General features: G+C 33.7%; 2 protein-coding genes and 1 long non-coding RNA gene across 5 annotated transcripts in view; 2 read left to right on the top strand and 1 right to left on the bottom strand.

The window, feature by feature from the left end:
- Positions 1 to 19,020, top strand: part of LOC129880966 (uncharacterized) — a 55,749-nt gene that overhangs the window by 8,109 nt on the left and 28,620 nt on the right. The gene's annotated exons all lie outside the window — the stretch shown is intronic.
- LOC129880964 (serine hydroxymethyltransferase 4) lies at positions 9,211 to 12,723 on the top strand. The gene is made up of 4 exons (XM_055955247.1): positions 9,211 to 9,958; positions 11,354 to 11,744; positions 11,837 to 11,938; positions 12,219 to 12,723. The coding sequence occupies exons 1-4, from the start codon at positions 9,281 to 9,283 to the stop codon at positions 12,461 to 12,463; spliced, it is 1,416 nt and encodes a 471-aa protein (XP_055811222.1). The 5' UTR covers positions 9,211 to 9,280; the 3' UTR covers positions 12,464 to 12,723.
- Positions 13,702 to 19,020, bottom strand: part of LOC129880963 (DNA repair protein RAD50) — a 29,870-nt gene continuing 24,551 nt past the window's right edge. For all 3 annotated transcript variants that reach the window (XM_055955244.1, XM_055955245.1, XM_055955246.1), the window contains 9 exons: positions 18,051 to 18,220; positions 17,653 to 17,977; positions 16,834 to 16,959; positions 16,691 to 16,743; positions 14,938 to 15,088; positions 14,622 to 14,684; positions 14,258 to 14,391; positions 14,045 to 14,173; positions 13,702 to 13,933 (listed from right to left, as the gene is read on the bottom strand). In XM_055955244.1, coding sequence (XP_055811219.1) covers positions 13,894 to 13,933; positions 14,045 to 14,173; positions 14,258 to 14,391; positions 14,622 to 14,684; positions 14,938 to 15,088; positions 16,691 to 16,743; positions 16,834 to 16,959; positions 17,653 to 17,977; positions 18,051 to 18,220 — 1,191 coding nt within the window. In that variant the 3' untranslated portion in view covers positions 13,702 to 13,893. The remainder of the gene's footprint in view (positions 13,934 to 14,044; positions 14,174 to 14,257; positions 14,392 to 14,621; positions 14,685 to 14,937; positions 15,089 to 16,690; positions 16,744 to 16,833; positions 16,960 to 17,652; positions 17,978 to 18,050; positions 18,221 to 19,020) is intronic.

Here is a 19,020-nt window from a genome sequence, read left to right as displayed (position 1 = left end):
TTTTTGGTCAATTTTTTTGCAAAACATTTATGAGTCCCTCCGCAGGTACCTTGGGGAGCAGTACGAGTGACCTCGGCATGATCTACGAGATAATTAAAGCATTTAGGGGACACTCGAGCGGAATTAGATGATTTTCTAATTTTTTTCGTGTGTGTTAGCCTATGAATTTTTTGGTGATACGACTTTCAATAAAAAAAATTGCGAAACATTTATGGGACCCTCGGTATGTATATTCTCGGTACGATCCACGACATAGTTATAGCATTTAGGGGTCGTTTGGTGTGAGGGATAAAAATAAATAGTCCAGGAATAAAATTTTGTTGTCTTGTTTGGTTGTCAAGTTTGAGATAACTTATCCCACCATTTATATCATAGTGATGAGATAACTTATCCCAGGATAGTTAACACAAGATAATTAAACCTGGGATAACTTGTTTCCAACCAAGTGACCCCTTAGAAGTCACTCAAACGGAATTAGACGATTTTCTCATTTTTTCATGTGTTAGCCCATGAATTTTTTGGTAATATGACTTTCGGTCAATTCTTTTTGCGAAACCTTTATGGGACCCTTCGTAAGCACTCAGATGAGCAATACACGTAACCTTGACACTATAGACGATATATTTTAAGCATTTAGGGGCCAGTCTACTGAAATTAGGCAATCTTTTTTCGTATGTGTTATAAATTTTTTTGATGATATGGTTTCAATCAATATTTTTGCGAAATTTTTATTGAACCCTCCGTAAGTACCCAGGGGAGTATTACGTGTAGTCTTGGCACGATCCACGATATATTTATAGCATTTAGGGGTCACTCAAGTGAAATTATTCTATTTTCTAATTTTTTTTCGTATGTGTTAGCCATGATTTTTTGATTATATGACTTTCGATCAATTCTTTTTGAGAACCTTTTAGGTGACCCTTCGTAATTAACTAGAGGCATAGTACGTGTAGCCTCAACTTAATTCTTGACATATTTACAGAATTTAGGGGCCACTGATGCGAAATTAGGTGATTTTCTCATTTCGTATGTGTTAGCCTATGAATTTTTTTTTGATATAACTTTCGGTCAATTTTTTTGCAAAATCTTTATGTGACCCTCCGTAAGTTTCCCGGGGAGCAGTAAGTATAAGCTCAGCATGATCCACAACAATTATAGGATTTAGGGGTCATTCAAGCGAAATTAGGCGATTTTATCTTTTTTCGTGTGTTTTAGTCCATTAATTTTTTTTTGGTGATGTCTTTTGATCATTTTTTTTACTAAACCTTTATGGGATCCTCCGTAAGTAACCAGGGAAGTAGTACATGTAGCCTTGGCATAGTACACGACATATTTAAAGCATTTAGGGGCCAATCAAATGAAGGCATTTTTTCAAAATATTTTCGTGGGTAACGCCCATTAATTCTTTGATGGAATGACTTTTGGTCAATTTTTTTACAAAATCTTTATTGACCCACCATAAATATCCGAGAGATCAGTACGTGTAGTCTCGGCATAATTCACAACATATTTATAGCCTTTAGGGCCACTCAAGCGGAATTAAGCCATTTACTTATTTTTTTGTAGGAAAAATTACTTAATAAATAATTACTGATTTTAACAATACTTTTTATTTATTACCATCTATATCAATATATAACAATATTATGATAAATTTGTTATGTATTAAAAGTGAATTATGTATGTGATATAAATGTATTATAAGTGTTTTAAAATATATTATGCTTGTTTGGTCAGAATTTGACACAATATATTATAAGTATATTAACGTGTGAGATAAATATATTATCCATTAATAAAGTTTGTATTATATGTGTTTTATAAATTATTCTCTATAATATTTATTAAAATGTATTATAATTGTCCAGTAAATAAAAATGTTATTGCTATAGATAGTAAATATTTTCTTAATACAACATATATATGTATGTTTCTCTTTTTTGTGTGTGTTGGCCCATGTATTTTTTGGTGCTATGACTTTCTATCAATGTTTTTACCAAATATTTTTGGGACCCTTTGTAAGTACCCAAGGGAGTAGTACATGTAGCATCGGTACGATCCACGACATATTTGTAGCATTAAGGGGTCATTCAAGCGAAATTAGTCGATTTTCGCATTTTTTATATGTGTTAGCTCATAAATTTTTTGGTGATATGACTTTCAGACAATTTTTTGCGATACCTTTATTGGACCCTCCGTAAGTATCCAGATGAGCAATACGTGTAGCCTCGACACAATCCATGATATATTTATAACATTTAGGGACCACTTAAGCAGAAAGCTATTTTCTCATATTTTTTTTTGTATGTGTTAATTTATGATTTTTTTGTTCATATGACTTTCAATTATTTTTTTTCAAAATCTTTATGGGAACCTCCGTAAATACTTGGAGTAGTATGTGTAGCCTTGGCACGATCCACGATATATTTATAACATATAGGGGCCATTCAAGTGAAATTAGGTGATTTTTTCATTTTTTACGTGTGTGTTAGCTCAAATTTTTTTTAGTAATATGACTTTCGGTCAATATTTTTGTGAAACCTTTATTGGACCCTTCATAAATATCCGGAGGAGAAGTACGTGTAGTCTCGGCACAATCCACGATATAATTATAGCATTTAGGGTCACTCAAGCGGAACTAGGCAATTTTCTCCTTTTTTTCGTGTGTGTTAGTCCATCGATTTTTTTAGTGTTATAACTTTCGATCAATTCTTTTGCAAAATCTTTATTGGATCCTCCGAAAGTACCAGGTGAAGAGTATGTGTAACCTCGGCACAATTTATGACATATTTATAGCATTTAGGGGTCACAAAAGTAGAATTAGACTATTTTTTTGTGTGTGTTAGCCCATAAATATTTTTGGTTATATGACTTTCGGTCAATTTGTTTGCGATACCTTTTTGAGACCCTCCGTAAGTATCCGAGTGAGCAGTACGTGTAATATCGGTACTAACTACAATATATTTATTTCATTTAAAGCCTATTCAAGTAGAAGTAGGCAACTTTCTCATATTTTTCGTGTGTTAAATAATGAATTTTTTTGGTGATATGTCTTTTGGTCAATTTTTTGCGAAACTTTTATGGAACCCCCGTAAGTACTCAAGTGAGCAATACGTGTAGCCTCGGTACTATCCACGTTATATTTTTAGCATAGGGGCCAGGAAATCGTAATTAGGTGATTTTCTCATTTTTTTGTGTGTGTTAGCCCGTAAATTTTTTTGGTGATATAGCTTTCGTCATTTTTTTGTGAAACCTTTACGGAACCCTTTGTAAGTACTCGGGAGGCAGTAAGTGTAGTCTTGGAACTATCCACTATATATTTAAAGCATTTAGGGGTACTCAAGTAAAATTAGGCGATTTTTTATTTTTCCTTGTATGTTAATCAATGAATTATTTTGGTGATATGACTTTCGATCAATTTTTTTGAGAAATCATTATTGGACCCTCCGAAAGTACCAAGGAGAGCGGAATTGTATCTTGACACGATCTACAACACATTTATAGCATTCAATCGACACTCAAGCAGAATTAAGCAGTTTCTCATTTTTTCGTGTGTGTTAGCCCATTAATTTTATTGGTTATATGACTTTTCTTAAATTTTTTTGCGAAACCATTATGGGACCCTCATTAACTACCCAGAAGAGCAATACGTGTAGCCTAAACACGATCCATGATATATTATAGCATTTAGGGTCCACTCAAGTTGAATTAGGCATTTTTTTTAAAATTTTTTATGTGTGTTAGCTAATGAATTATTTGGTGATATGACTTTCAGTCAATTCTTTTTTGCGAAACCTTTATTGGACCCTGTGTAAATACTAAGGGGAGCAATACGTGTAGCCTCGACATGATCCACGACGTATTTATAGCATTTTGAGGCCATTCAAACGAAATTAGGCGATTTTCTCATTTTTTTCGTGTTTGTTAGTCTATGAACTTTTGGTGATATGATTATCAGTTAATTTTTTTCGCGAAACCTTTGTTGGACCTTCCTTAAGCATCCGGGGAAGTATGTGTAGCCTCGTTACAATCCACGAAATATTTATAGCATTTAGGAGGCACTCAAGTGGAAGTAGGCTATTTTGTTTTTGTATCTGTTAGCCAATGATTTTTTGGTGATATGAATTATGGTCAATTTTTTTGTGAACCCTTTATGTGATCGTAAGTATCCGAAGGAGCAGTACATGTAGCCTCAACTTAATCCTTGACATATTTATAGAATTTAGGGGCCGCTCATGCGAAATTAGGCGATTTTCTCATTTTGTGTGTGTTAACCTATAAAATTTTTGGTAATATGACTTTCGCCAATTTTTTTTGTGAAACCTTTATGGGACCCTCCGTAAATACCCGGGGGAGTAGTACGTGTAGTTTCAACATGATCCACAACATTTATAGCTTTAGGGGTCACTCAAACAAAATTAGGCTATTTTTTCATTTTTTTCATGTGTGTTAGCGCATGAATTTTTTGGTGATATATCTTTGGATCAACCTTTTTTACCAAACCTTTATGGGACCCTCCTCAAGTACCTAGGAGAGTAGTACGTGTAATCTCGACATGATCCATAACATTTATAGCATTTAGGAGCCAATCAAACAAAATTAGGCAATTTTATCATTTTTTCATATGTGTTAACTCATTCATTCTTTGGTGGTATGACTTTCAATCAATTTTTTTTCAAAATCATTATGGACCTACCATAAATACCCGGGAGATCAGTACGTGTAGCCTTGCAAGATCCTCATCATATTTATATCATTTAGGGGCCACTCAAATGGAATTAAGCAATTTACTAATTTTTTCGTATGTGTTGCCCGTGAATTTTTTGGTGATATGATTTTCGGTTAAATTTTTTACGAAATTTTTTAGGACCCTCTGTAAGTACCCGGGGATCAGTATGTGTAGCCTCAGCAAAATTCACGATATATTTGTAGCATTTAGGGGTCATTCAAGCAGAATTAAACGACTTTCTCATTTTTTTCGTGTGTGTTATCTCATTAATTTTTTGATGATATGACTTTCGGTCAATTTTTTTATGAAATATTTATGAAACCCTCCGTAAGTACCCGGTGAGAAATACGTGTAGCCTCGACACAATCCACGATATATTTATAGTATTTACAGGTCATTCAAGCTGAATTAGGCGATTATTCATTTTTTTCGTATATGTTAGCCCATGATTTTTTTTTTGATATAATTTTCGATTAATTTTCTTGTGAAATGTTTATTGGACACTCCAAAAGTATTCGGGGAGCAATACATGTAATTTCGGCACGATTCACAACATATTTAAAGTATTTAGGGGTTATATAAGCAGAATTAAGCGATTTTTTTAAAAAAAATTCGTGTGTGTTAGCCATGTATTTTTTGGTATTATGACTTTAGATCAATTTTTTGCAATACCTTTTTGGGATCCTCTATAAGTACCCGAGTGAGTAGTACGCGTAGCCTCGACACGATCCACTACATATTTATAACATTTAAGGACCACTTAAGCAAAAGTAGATGATTTTCTCATATTTTTAATATGTGTTAGCCTTTGAATTTTTTGATGATATGACTTTCAGTCAATTTTTTTGCGAAATCTTTATGCGACCCTTCATAAGTATCCGAATGAGCAATACATGTAGCCTCAACGCTATCCACTGTATATTTTTAGCATTTATGGGCCAGAAAAGCAGAATTAGACGATTTTTCTCATTTTTTTCATGTGTGTTAGGTGATTAATTTTTTGGTGTGTAGCTTTCAGTCATTTTTTTGTGAAACCTTTATGAGACCCTTTGTAAGTACTCAGGAAAGCAGTACATTAATCTTTGGCACAATCCACAACATATTTAAAGCATTTAGGGATCACTCAAGCGGAATTAGCCGATTTTGTCATTTTTTTTGTGTTAGTTCATAAATATTTTGGTGATATGACTTTCGATCAATTATTTTGCGAAATCTTTATTTTGAAATCTTCATGATGCTCTCTAATTTGCTAATATGGAGTATTAATCATTATTAGTCAATGATCTATTATAAATAACTTTATTGTCCATAAAATAGAGATAAAATTTCCTACATATTATCATTTTCAGATTTTACTTGTGAGACTGTGCCGAATAATTAATTACTTGGAACATTAATTCATTATTAATAAATGAGTGTCACAATTTATCTATGAGCGCTAACATGATAAGCCACCATATTGTTGATTCATCTCATAAAATATACACTATTTAATGTGTATCTTTTACATGTCTTTTTTTATTAGTATTTATTTATGATAACTTGTTTTCATTCACTACATTATTTCAACTTGGACAGTTTCATTTACCCTTTATTTTCCCATCTTAATAATATATAATTTTCTTCTCTCACCAACTTAATTCCCTATATATGAGAATCCATGTTTGATCCAAATTAATTAACATATCTAGTTTGGTAACGAGTTACTAGTTCTTCCATGATTAGACAAGTTGAAAAAGTAGGTAGTAGTTGTTGAGAATAAAGCATTGAATTTCTTAAAGCAACCCATTTTTTTGAAAAAAAGTAATAAAGTAAATTATTTATTTTTTGTTTTCCCGCTCGATGTTTGGAGTTCATGGAACCCGATTAAATTCGAATCGCGCACTGCAGGACTCATTCGGGGGTGACGCTCCCAACATGATTTTTTTTTATATCAGTGCTCGAACTCGAGACCTCTGATTAAGAGTGAAATAGTCACACCACAACCTTTGTTGGTAGTAATAAAATAATTTTGTTTTCTCTTGTGGTGTGAGAAGACTTTAATTTAAATATTTTTTTAATAATATTTTTCAGAAGGGTGGTGGAAAAATACAGTTGGTGTATGAGATATTAACATTTTAACAATACATATTACTATGTCTTAACAAAATTGGGAAAAAACAAAAATATTGTTGTTGGTTCATCACCTACCAAATGGGAAATCCCTAAATGGATTAAGAAAATGAAAATAGCCACAACTCAAAGTGTTTTACTAGGAATTTCTTTTGTGACATACTGTTTCATGCATTATATAATATTCAAAGCAGGTTAAAATATTTTTGATTTGTCTTCTTTTAAGGCCTCTTATAAAGATCATAAATATTATTGTGATGCCCCGAAAATTGAGCACATCCTTTAAAGGTTAAATATTATATTAAGTTTTTAATTTTAATTTCCATAAAGTAAAAAAGGAGTCCAAATATAATTACTTTTTCTGTTTTAGTAATGTCTTTCACCTTCTCTACTCCACATCTCTTAAAAAATTATAAATAAAATTATAGTTTTACTAATTTATCCCATTAAAAACTTTTTTGAAACTTTATAAACTTGTTTACACTTTTAAGAAATAATTAATTGTAAGTAGAATGAAATAATATAATTAATTATATCTTAATTTTATAAATTAACAAGTAATTGGAACAACTAATACGAGACAATGAGAGAAGTAGAAACATCTCTCTCATGGTTTTTAGGATTTGAGAGATCGTTTGGTAGGGTTATAAGAATAGTGTTGAAATATAATATATTAATAATATTGGTATTAGTTATATTGGAATTATTTCTTATGCATATGTAATTTGATATATTAAGAAAATATATATTGCATGATTTCTAAAATATTTATTAACAAAAATTATCCTCTAGAAAAAAATTGATTTTTCTAAGGACAATTGAATCTTGATTAATTGTAGATCACCACACAGGATGTCGGTAGTGTTGAAGTCACAAAATGTCGATAATTGGATTTGGATGCACAAACGTGGGCAAGTTACTCCCATTTCCTAAACAATGGACTTAATATACAGTTTTGTTTTTTTAATAATCATGGTGTTTGAATGCGTACCTCAATTAATAAGCGGTATAAACATGAAAAAGATTTGTTAGTTTGAAAGATGAGATCTAGAAAATGAAATTCTTCGGGGTGGCCCAGTTATTTAGGCATGGAAGTCTCAAGTTTGAAACTTCTTTCCAACGAAAGTAAGGGATTTGTCTTTTGAGTTGAGCTCATCAAATCGAGTTTGCCTAGTGCAGGTTACCTCTCTTGTGTGGTTTATGAGTTATTGCATAGGAACGGAGACTTACCTTATGTGCACCCAAAGAATAGCGATTGCGGGTTTTCCTTGTTATCAACAAAAAAATAAGATGTGATCTAAAAAATGGAGTTTTTATTCAAGTCAGATTTAAACAATACAACTAATAAATTATTTTAAAATATATACTTAAAATTTTCACTGTACAAAAAAAAAACCAGTTCAATTAGCAAGTTTGATCAAGTTTCTGAAAAGTCAAAAGTGTTTATGTTTGTTTTTTTAAAAAAAAGTTAAGGTATTTAACAAATATTTTAGGAGAAAAAGTATTTTTGAGTAATACTTTTCCAAAACACTCTTGCTAAATTGATCATGCACAAAGTACTTATTTTATTATTGATAAAAATACTTTTAAAAATAATTAGTTAAATGTAAAAGAAACTACTATTCAAAAGTAAATAAATTTTAGAAGTTTAACCATTAGTAAATCTACAAATCTACTTTTCCCTTTTGTCATGATATATATAATTTCCAACATAAGTAATTTTTGTTTTGTTTATGTATGCAATATTTCTTATTACCAAAAACATTTTTTCCCAACATAAGTAATACTTCCTCCATTGACAAAAAGCATTCAACTACCTAACCACTACTCATTTCCCTTCTTGTCCTTCTATTCACCAACCCCAACATCAACAAAAACAAAACAAAAAAATGATTTTTTAAAATTTTTTTATAGAGAAGAAAATTAGAAAAAGAAAAGAATACAAAATCATGTGCATCAAATATTTACATCAAATTAATATGCGTATATTATGTGTATGAATATAAAACTTTCATATTATAATAAGTTACATAAAATTTTTGAGGTAAACATAAGATATATAGAAAGCGCCATCTCAAAAATAATCTTTCAATAAATAAATTTAAATTTAACCAGATTCAATTCAAATAAATTAATACGAGTATATTATGTGTATAAATATAAAATTCTTATATTATAATAAGTTATATATTAATTTGATGTAAATATAATATGAAAAACGTTATCTCAAAAATAAATCTTTCAATACGAAAATTTAAATTTAGCCAGATCCAACGCGGATACGAAAGGTAGGAGGAGAGGGAGGGGCATTATTGACCATTAGTTCATCCTCTTAACCTCTTTAAATACCCCCCTTTCACTTCCACTTTTCTTTGTCCTCGGCCATTGAACTCTCTACATTTCCTCCATTTTCTCTCAATTTTTCTTCAATTTTCTTCAATGGATCCAGTTACAGTTTGGGGTAATGAACCCCTTTCCACCGTCGACCCTGAGATCCATGACCTAATTGAGAAGGAAAAACGCCGTCAATGTCGCGGTATTGAGCTTATTGCTTCTGAAAATTTCACTTCATTTGCTGTGATTGAAGCTCTTGGAAGTGCTTTAACCAACAAATACTCAGAGGGTATACCCGGAAACCGTTACTACGGTGGTAACGAATACATTGATCAAATTGAAAATCTGACAAGAAGTCGAGCTCTTCAAGCTTTTCATCTTGATCCAACTAAATGGGGTGTTAATGTTCAGCCGTATTCAGGTAGCCCTGCTAATTTTGCTGCTTACACTGCTGTTTTGAATCCACATGATAGGATTATGGGATTGGATTTGCCTTCTGGAGGTCATTTGACACATGGGTATTATACATCTGGTGGGAAGAAGATCTCTGCTACTTCGATTTATTTTGAGAGCTTGCCATATAAGGTGAATTCGACAAATGGGTATATTGATTACGATAAGTTGGAAGAAAAGGCTTTGGATTTTAGGCCAAAATTGATTATTTGTGGAGGAAGTGCTTATCCAAGAGATTGGGATTACAAGAGGTTCAGAGAGGTTGCTGATAAATGTGGGGCGCTTTTGCTTTGTGATATGGCTCACATTAGTGGTCTTGTTGCTGCTCAGGTAAGAAAATTTTTGATTTGTGTTTATGATTTTTACATTTTTTTTGGATCTGCATGAGGATTTTGATTATCTTTGATTTGTAGATCTGCATTTGATTTAGAGCTTGTGTGAATTGCCTTAATGTATTATAGATCTGGATGTTTTGCCCTGTGATCCATGTGTTCTGTTTGATTAATTGCCCATTGGGATAATTTCATGTGAAAATTTTGAAGATCTTTTCTTCAATAAGTGGATCTGAGGATTCAAATCTCAGCAGAGACAATAACAGTAGGTGATTTCTTCGGTATATGGTACTTGTTGTTGGTGTGAAGTGACAGGTATTCCGTAGAATTAGTCGAGGCATGCGTAAGCTGGCCTGGATACCATAGTGGTTAAAAAACAAATGTGGATGTGAGATTATGATGTGGGAGCTAGATTTGATTTAACTAGTGCTTGGGGATTAATGTTTTCGATTTTGATTAATTATATTCTTTGGGATAATTTCATGTGAAAGTTTTAAAGATCTTCTCTTTAACAAGCACTTGAATTTAATGTGAATCTTTGGCGACAATAACAACAAGCATCCCAGTAAAAACCCACCGGGGGGTCAGGGAAGGGTAGTGGGTACGGAGTTCTTACCCTACCTCGTGATGATCTCGTGATGATAGGGAGGTTGTTTCAGATAGAACTGAAAAAGAAGCAGTAATAACAGACTATAAAAACAGCAAGACAATACTATAAATGAAGCGAAAGAAACAATCCGATAGTATCAAAGATCTAAGAACAAGCAACTTAAATAAAGCAGATGTGAATCGTTATCATCCATTTTAATTGATGCAATCCGAGATCACTCTCTGTAATGTCAGGTATGTGTATTCCTAATTGGGGTAGTAACTTCAGGTCTTCTTGTTGGAAGCCTTTGCTCTCATTTAGGGAAATATGATATATGTTCTTTTTTGTTAAGAGTATTTACTGATATTTTGCGCATCTAAGAAATTGGAACAAAAATTGAATCCTTTGTCTTTAAGACAAGGAAATATGTCGACATTAACATGCAGTCGAATTTTTTTATTTCTCATTTCATTTTCGGTAAATGCTGCAATCTTGATCTTATTATATGTTATAACTAATCAGATTAAAGTGTAATGAGATCAGATTTCTCAAATCATGCTTCAACTTGTAGTTACAAAAGTTGTATGTGATATAGAAGGGAAAAGTACATGTGCATGTGCCTGTCCATCTTTTCAAGAATTCAATTCTATCAAGATGTCCTTGTCATTTAAGTTTTGAACTCCGTCGGTGAATTGATACTAGTCTTGGTGACTACATAAACAAAAGTTTATGTTATTTTCAGTTGAATCCTGGAAATGATATGTTGTATTCTAATGGGCTGAATCTCATTATTTCTGGACACAGGAAGCGGCAAATCCCTTTGAATATTGTGACTTGGTCACTACCACCACACACAAGAGTTTGAGGGGTCCAAGGGCCGGTATGATTTTCTACCGCAAGGGCCCTAAGCCACCAAAGAAGGGCCAGCCTGAGGATGCAGTTTATGACTTTGAAGACAAGATCAACTTTGCTGTTTTCCCCTCCCTCCAGGGTGGTCCCCACAACCACCAAATCGGTGCGCTTGCTGTGGCTCTGAAACAGGCTGCGACTCCTGGATTCAAGGCTTATGCTAAGCAAGTGAAGGCCAATGCAGTTGCTCTCGGTGACTACCTGATGAGCAAAGGATACAAGCTTGTAACTGGTGGGACTGAGAACCACCTTGTCCTTTGGGATCTTAGACCTCTTGGTTTGACTGGTAAAAGTCCTTTCTATTCTCGATTATCTGGAGGAAGTCTTCTAAGCGTTTAATAGTGATTGATACAAACTAACCATTTTGGCCTTTTGCAGGTAACAAGGTTGAGAAGCTTTGTGACCTTTGCAACATCACTGTTAACAAGAATGCTGTTTTTGGTGACAGCAGTGCTTTGGCCCCAGGAGGTGTTCGTATTGGTAAGAGCTGAGCTTGATATAAAATTATAGGTTTCTTTTTCAATATCTTGAGCTTGATATAAAATGATGTCTCTTAACGACATGGAAAGAGACATGAAGTGAAATGCCACCTCAGATTTACTTTGGTGCTTATTGTGTTTCTACTTGTACAATCGTTTGTGCCAATTTTACATTCAAAGTCATGCATTCATACATCATGAAAAAGGTGGTTCTTCAGCTATCATAATTTCCTAAATGTTTTATTTCCATGAATTAACTAACTGAAGTTCCTGTTCGGTAGGTACTCCTGCCATGACATCAAGGGGATTGGTTGAGAAAGACTTTGAGCAAATCGCTGAGTTCCTCCACAGGGCTGTTACGATCACCTTGAACATCCAGAAGGAGTACGGAAAGCTATTGAAGGACTTCAACAAGGGTCTTGTTAACAACAAGGAAATTGAAGAACTTAAGGTTGATGTCGAGAAATTCTCAGCCTCTTTTGACATGCCTGGGTTCAAGATGTCCGAGATGAAGTACCAGGACTAAAACTTGCAATATGCATCACAACTGCTCTACGTTTCCCGGTTTGTTTCTTTTGTTTGGATGGAAGATTTTTTTTTCTCAACGAGTTTAATTCAATTTAGACCAAAAAGATGATGGTTTTACCTCTTAATTCTGCACTTGGTATTGTAGATCATTGGATCTTGTCTTGCAAGAGAGCTCTTAAGTGGTCTTTCTGGCTTTCTAAAATTACCAAATACTTGTAGTTTCCAAAAGAAATAATACCAAGAGAATATGTTGTTTCATTTCTTATAGTGTAAGCGATGCTCATTTCTTATGTATGATTGATCACTTCAACACATAAGAAAAAAAAGTATTTTCTTCATAATTATTTCGTCAGATGACTAGGGGTTAATCATTCGGCATTTTAAGTAATAAAAAAAGTGGCTGACCTTTTACATCGAAAATTAAAAAAATAAGAAAATTGTCCGGCATAAATTTATATTTTTTTTTATCATAATATAACACAAACACAAGTTATGCTTTATAGTAGAACAATGTCGCATAACTTTTACCAATAGAGGCATAAGTTTAGTTCTAAGTTTATCAGGTAAAACTTATGCTGATAGAGGTATAAGTTCAGCTTCAGACTCGATATCAAATTGGTACACGAACTTGACCTTTACCAATAGAGGCATAAGTTCAGCTTCAGACTCATATCAAATTGGTACAAGAACTTGACTCCTTTTTCCTTTATTTTTTGGAAGGATGAATCGAGATAAGCTAAAAGTCTATCTAATATTTATGAATAGAAATTCTTCATATATGTATAAAAGATAATGGAGTTCATTAAATAAATTGCAAATTTGGTTTTTGTGTGTGTGGGTTTATATTTGTAGAAGTATATAATGTTTAATTATTATATTATTTTTGAAATTATGCGAGAAAAAAATAAATATATATATATATATATATATATATATATATATATATATTATAATTTTAAGCATTACTATAAGATATACAAGAATGTCAAGTATTAGCAATATAGGAATTAAAATAACTACACATACGTTATATGCTTTTGCATTGTAAGTTTACTTAAATTTTAACTATGTTTTAAATAGCTCAAGCAACAAAGGGTCTATCAGAAACAGACTTTCTAGCTCCCAGCTGAGGGTCTATCAGATGCATTAGAGTTCCAGCTTATTTTAGTTGTTTCTTGCAAACCTTCCCCTAGAATACCAGGGGAAATGCAGAGTTGAAGATTTTACAAAGAAAAGTGGCTCAGCATATATAGTTTAAGATTAGATAAACACTAATTTACAGAATACATTATACAAAAAAGATGGAAGAAGGAGATTTCTCCTATCAAGTTTCTATCATATGGTGAGTAACTAGTTTTTCAATAAATACACAAGTCGAGCTGTGAAGCGTCTAATATATAATACTATCAGAGCTGAAACCATGCGATATCAATCAAATATTTCCTGAGCTTCAATTATGCTGTGCTGACTGGAAAAAGAAGGCGGAGAGTTAAATAATGCAGTATATTTATACTAAACAAACATATCAAGGGAATGGTATTATAGATCAAGAAGGGAATGGTGACCACAGAGCTCTTACTGATCGTCTTTTGTGATGCGATAATACTTTTCTGCATGCTGGCGTTGACCAATATATTGAGCAAATCGCTCATCGTGTGTGATGACAATTAGTTGAAAGTTTTCTTGGCCTTTCCTGTCCTCCATAATTCTGGTGATGTTGAAGGGAAAAAGACGCAACCTTAAGCATTCACATCCAAAAGGAGCTCATAATTAGTAAATGAACAACACATACCTTAACAGAGCTGCAGCAAGACTCTCACTGTTTGGGCCATCTAGGTTTGTGGTAGGTTCATCCAGTGCAAGAATTCCGCAGTTGAGACAAAAAGTTTCAGCCAATGCCAATCGTATGATGAGTGATGCAAGGACCTGAAGAATAACAAAACTCCGGTAAAAGACCACTCCAAAAGAAAAGAAAAAAGCGAAACAGAAGTTCAGTGAAAGTTCTGTTGGGGTTCGGATTTTATCTTTTTCCTCATTTTTTTTTGGGAGGGGGTTGGGGGAGAAGCTAAGCAAAAGGAGGGTCAAATCAAAGCTTTATTGGCATATAAATTAAGTGAACACGCTAAAGAAAAATCAAAATTGAGATGACTGATCACCTTTTGGCCAGCACTACACCTCCCTCGCATTTCTAGTTCAGTATCACCAGTTTGCATCAAAACCTGTGAATCACAGGCATTATTTTAAAAAGGAAAAGTGCAAAAAATATCGACAAATGTCAGGGGCTTTAAATGCAAAGCCCACATTTTACAAAGAAAAATATTCTAAAAATTACCATATATGGGAATTTAGTAATTATACAATCAAGTATAGCAACATCCAATATACAACAGCGACAATATTAATCCCATCCAACATGCTCTTTATTTCAGCAGATAAAGCACTACCCAGAAGGTTTTAAAGATAGTTCAGTACCTTATAGCTGTAAGATCGAGTGCCAGATCCTTCAGAATCTGAATGAATGCTTATGTAGTCTATGTCCTGACCCCTGTATGTTTGTTGCCACAGTTCCCTGATAATCTTATTTATCTCTTCCATTTTCATCGAGTGGAAACGCATCAGTGCTCTGAAATAAGAGAAACCAGATAGAACGTCAACGTATTTAGAATCCACACTCATAAAGTACAGGAGACACCTGAAAAGAATGCAACATACAGAAATGGTTGAACACAGAATTAAAAATTTGTACAACCTTGACTAGGAAACAAACATTATATGACCATAAGGGATATGCAAAAAGTAGAATCAACTTAGTAAACACCAGTCTAACAAAGATTTGAAAAGCAATACAGCAGTTCCCTACACCATGTCATAAAAGCAGTAATGAATGTCAACCTATCAGCTAAATCTCCTTTTTCTTCTTGATTAATGGCTTGGTCGAATGAAGACAATGGGAAATTATGTTTCTTTAATCAAATTTAGTTCACCATAAGAGGAACTCATTATTGATTTTAACTTCCTTATGTACACCTAAGAAAAGAAGTATAACAAAAGCAACATAGGAGGAAGTAGAATCTCATTAGTTACAAAAGCAACATATGAGGAAGTAGAATCTCATTAGTTATCAAAACAGTAGCAGGCGTTGAAGGATTAATAAACACAGTAGAACTACATGTGCATTGCATGTATCAAGAAACCAGTCTCACGAAAAAGCAAAAAAGAAAGATATAGTAGTTAAATCAAGTGCAGAGGCAACACACTGAGCAGTGACTTTGGCTACATGTGAGCTTATATGGCTAAAGCAACTTCTCAAAACGTTAAGTTGTGGAGCAGATGCATAGCAACTGATCTATGACAAACTGGTTGTAATACGCATTGCTTAAAACACTATTTCATTACAGACCACAGCATATAAAACTGGATTGTCATTTCATTCAACACAAGATTGGGCCAAGATTCATTAGTTTTTTCAACTTAGAGACTGTTTGGATGGGCTTATAAGCATGAGACGTAAGTTAGTTTTGGCTTAAAAGCACTTTTTTATCTTACCCAAACACTACAAATTACTTAAAAGCTACTTTGGCTTAAAAGCACCTAAAATAAGTCGATCCAAACAAGCTCTTACATGATCAATTAGCAGATATTTTAAAAAGTCGGTCTGTAGCACAAAAATTAAGTAAATTTGTGACAAATTAGGAGCATAGAATATGTAACTTTTCATAAAATATGTACACTCCAACTAGAGGGAGAGTATTAAGGATGAAAATATTAGGAAAATGGAAGTATGGCATGAAGTAGTACTTTGCAAATATAGAAAAGATTTAGAATCTTTGTTGTTTTGTAATTTATTTATTTATTTGGAAACTGGTAATTTTCATTGTTGTTTTGTGCTTAGGACCCCCAAAAAGGCAAACATTGAGATTAACAATATCAAAAGGCGGGCTAATTACTGACCGTGTTTCGAACAGTGTGCTACTACCCTCAGGGATTTCTTGGTTTTCAAAAAAGATAATACTGTAAGTGTCATAAGAAAAAAAGTAATAAAAATCATTGTAACTCCATTCGTGAAAACACAATATATTTGAACTTCTCCAATTGATATATCTTCAATATTTTTAACAAATTAGAAGAATTTGTTAAGTGCTAGAAGTATGTGTTGTTTGTGAAATGCACGTAAACCAACATAAAATGCAGAAAGAAGCTAATGGCTGAAGTACGAGAAGCTCACTTGTCAAGGGCACTGTAATATCTGTCCAGATCCTTGTTTGCCATCTCCGTAGTCTGTCCAAGGTACAATAATGACACTGTTAGATACTTTAATGTCATAAATGACTAAGCAATTAGCTTCATATACTTGGACTAAGATATTACCTTAAGCTGGATTAGCTGATCAAAATAGCGTTTGTCAATATCCTTGTATTGCGCCTGCTTAAGATCGACTTTGTTCTTGGAGATATTGCTTTGATAAACAGATAAGGTGCCATGACACTTGTTTAACTGCAATAAGAGTAACCATGTAAACTCGGAGGACAATAGTAGCAGAGTTGTGGCACTTGTTTAACTGCAATAAGAGTAACCACGTAAATTCGAAGGACAATAATTTGCCGGATACAGACGTTTGAGTTGATCTAAAACATGCAGAGTCCTATTACTGAAAGAAAGGAATATCAAAGCAAAGAAGGTGTCAGCCAATAGTTCAAGAGGTATTACAACCACCAAGGAATAAGGGAATCCAATCCAAGTGAAATGTTGAATAACAACTACAAGACTCACTAGGAATAGTATCCAAGTGAAACGTCGAATAACAACTGCAAGACTCACTATGTAGTTGATGCGATAATTGGTAATTATGAATGATGAAATACTTCAAATTTCTTTCCAAGAAATCATGTCTCTTGTCCTCATGGCTGAAGCTCAATTGTGTCCCAGAAAGAATCTACTTTCAGAGACACTGCTGTTCTAGCTGGAAAAGTAACCAGACAAGATTATTGGCCTTTTAAATTGAACTTTCCATCATGGTTAAGCTTGTATATATGCCAATCTTCACTGAAATCATATGGAAGCCAGAAGAGAAAAGTTCTAGAGTCTTAACGTTCATCGAGAGTCGAAAGCTAGCACATGATGTCTATAGGTTGGATGTTTATACCAAAAGTAATTTCCCAACATATTCACATAGAGATCAATTCATACCTCAGAAAGTAGCCTCTCTCTTTCGTGTGAAAGCTTTTTAAGCTCAGCTTCAACAGTGGAGAAGCCACCCAAAGTCAGCACTTTATCTTCCAGTAATTCAATCCCTTGGGTGAGCTCATCAACTTCAGCCTTAGTTTTCCGATAGTTCAAGTTATCCTCAATGTTACGTCTCAAGCTATCCTGGTTCCCCATTAAATCCTTACTTTTCTTCACTTCAGCCAAAATCTCATCCTTTCTGGACTCGCAACTTTGAAGTTGAGCTTCTGACAGGCTTCGCTTGTCCTGCAGTTCATTCAATCTATGTTCTTTCTTCAAATCATAATACCTGCAAGAGAATTAATTATCAATATGAACAATTAGAGAATGATCTTTTGCTCCATCTAATAAAATAAACATACTCTTTTATTTTGGAGGTAATCTTCAAAAGTGTATCTACTTCCTGTTGATAATTTCTTCTAATTTCTGCCTGCTCTTCCAACTGTTCACCAAGTTTTGTTTTCAGATCCTCGTGGTCCCTAAAGTATTTGTCCTTTTCCTTCAACAAGGAACCAAAAGCCTCTGCAAGATGCTGAAATTTACAAGGCATGCACTGTGAACTTGGGATATCCATATTTCTAGCTTTATATAGCAGACATTAAGGTACGGTAAAGTACATGTAAAAAATTCCTCATCAAAAAAAAAAAAGAGTAGTTCATGTAAAAATTTCGAAGATAAGTCTGCAGGGTTGCATCAAATTAACAAGAAACTAAGAACAATACAATCATGAATAATCTGTCTTAAATCAATTTGTGTGTGTTGACTAGCTGATTGATTGTCTTTCGTAAATTAGGGATAAGACTTCTTGTATACCCTTGGCCCTTGCTCATGATATGTCATTGCTGCCTTTCTTAAGTTGATTTCTCTCCCTATGTAGCACAAGGGTTTCTTTTAGGTCTCAAGAGGTCGAGTTAACTTCACTCTCATATTGTTCAACAACATACCCCGTGTGATCCCACAAGTGAAGAACCATCTCATATTGTTTGCGTCAAAATACTTTTTTATCAGTGTTGTGCAAAAATCAACACCACATGCTTCCTCTATCTCCCGTTACCAAACCCAACAAGCAGCTCAGCCAAAGACTGCCATATGCACAGTCACGCACCACCAACAGCTCCAGCGCTGTGACATGTTAGCTTCCCACGCCAGCGACTAGAACTTTTTCAAGCTACTTTTAGAGGGAAATCTTTACTCCGTGGGGGTCACCGACCTATCTTGAGCCTACCCAGCCCAGTTTTAGCAATTTCTGAACACCAGAGGTGGGGTTCCGATATATCAGATCCTATTTCCAGCCATATTTTTGTAACAACCCGATGAGATTTTTCAAAGTGA

Source organism: Solanum dulcamara, chromosome 2 (assembly GCF_947179165.1).
Source record: "Solanum dulcamara chromosome 2, daSolDulc1.2, whole genome shotgun sequence".
Taxonomy (NCBI): Eukaryota; Viridiplantae; Streptophyta; class Magnoliopsida; order Solanales; family Solanaceae; genus Solanum; species Solanum dulcamara.
Note: the sequence above shows the minus strand (reverse complement) of the source record. Positions and strands in the feature narration are given on the sequence as shown.

Excerpts from the sequence above, each read along its gene's own strand:
- LOC129880964 (XM_055955247.1), top strand. The coding sequence starts at position 9,281 with ATGGATCCAGTTACAGTTTGGGGTAATGAACCCCTTTCCACCGTCGAC. Across the intron at positions 11,745-11,836 it reads TAGACCTCTTGGTTTGACTG|GTAACAAGGTTGAGAAGCTT; the intron begins GTAAAAGTCCTT and ends GGCCTTTTGCAG. Across the intron at positions 11,939-12,218 it reads CCCAGGAGGTGTTCGTATTG|GTACTCCTGCCATGACATCA; the intron begins GTAAGAGCTGAG and ends CCTGTTCGGTAG.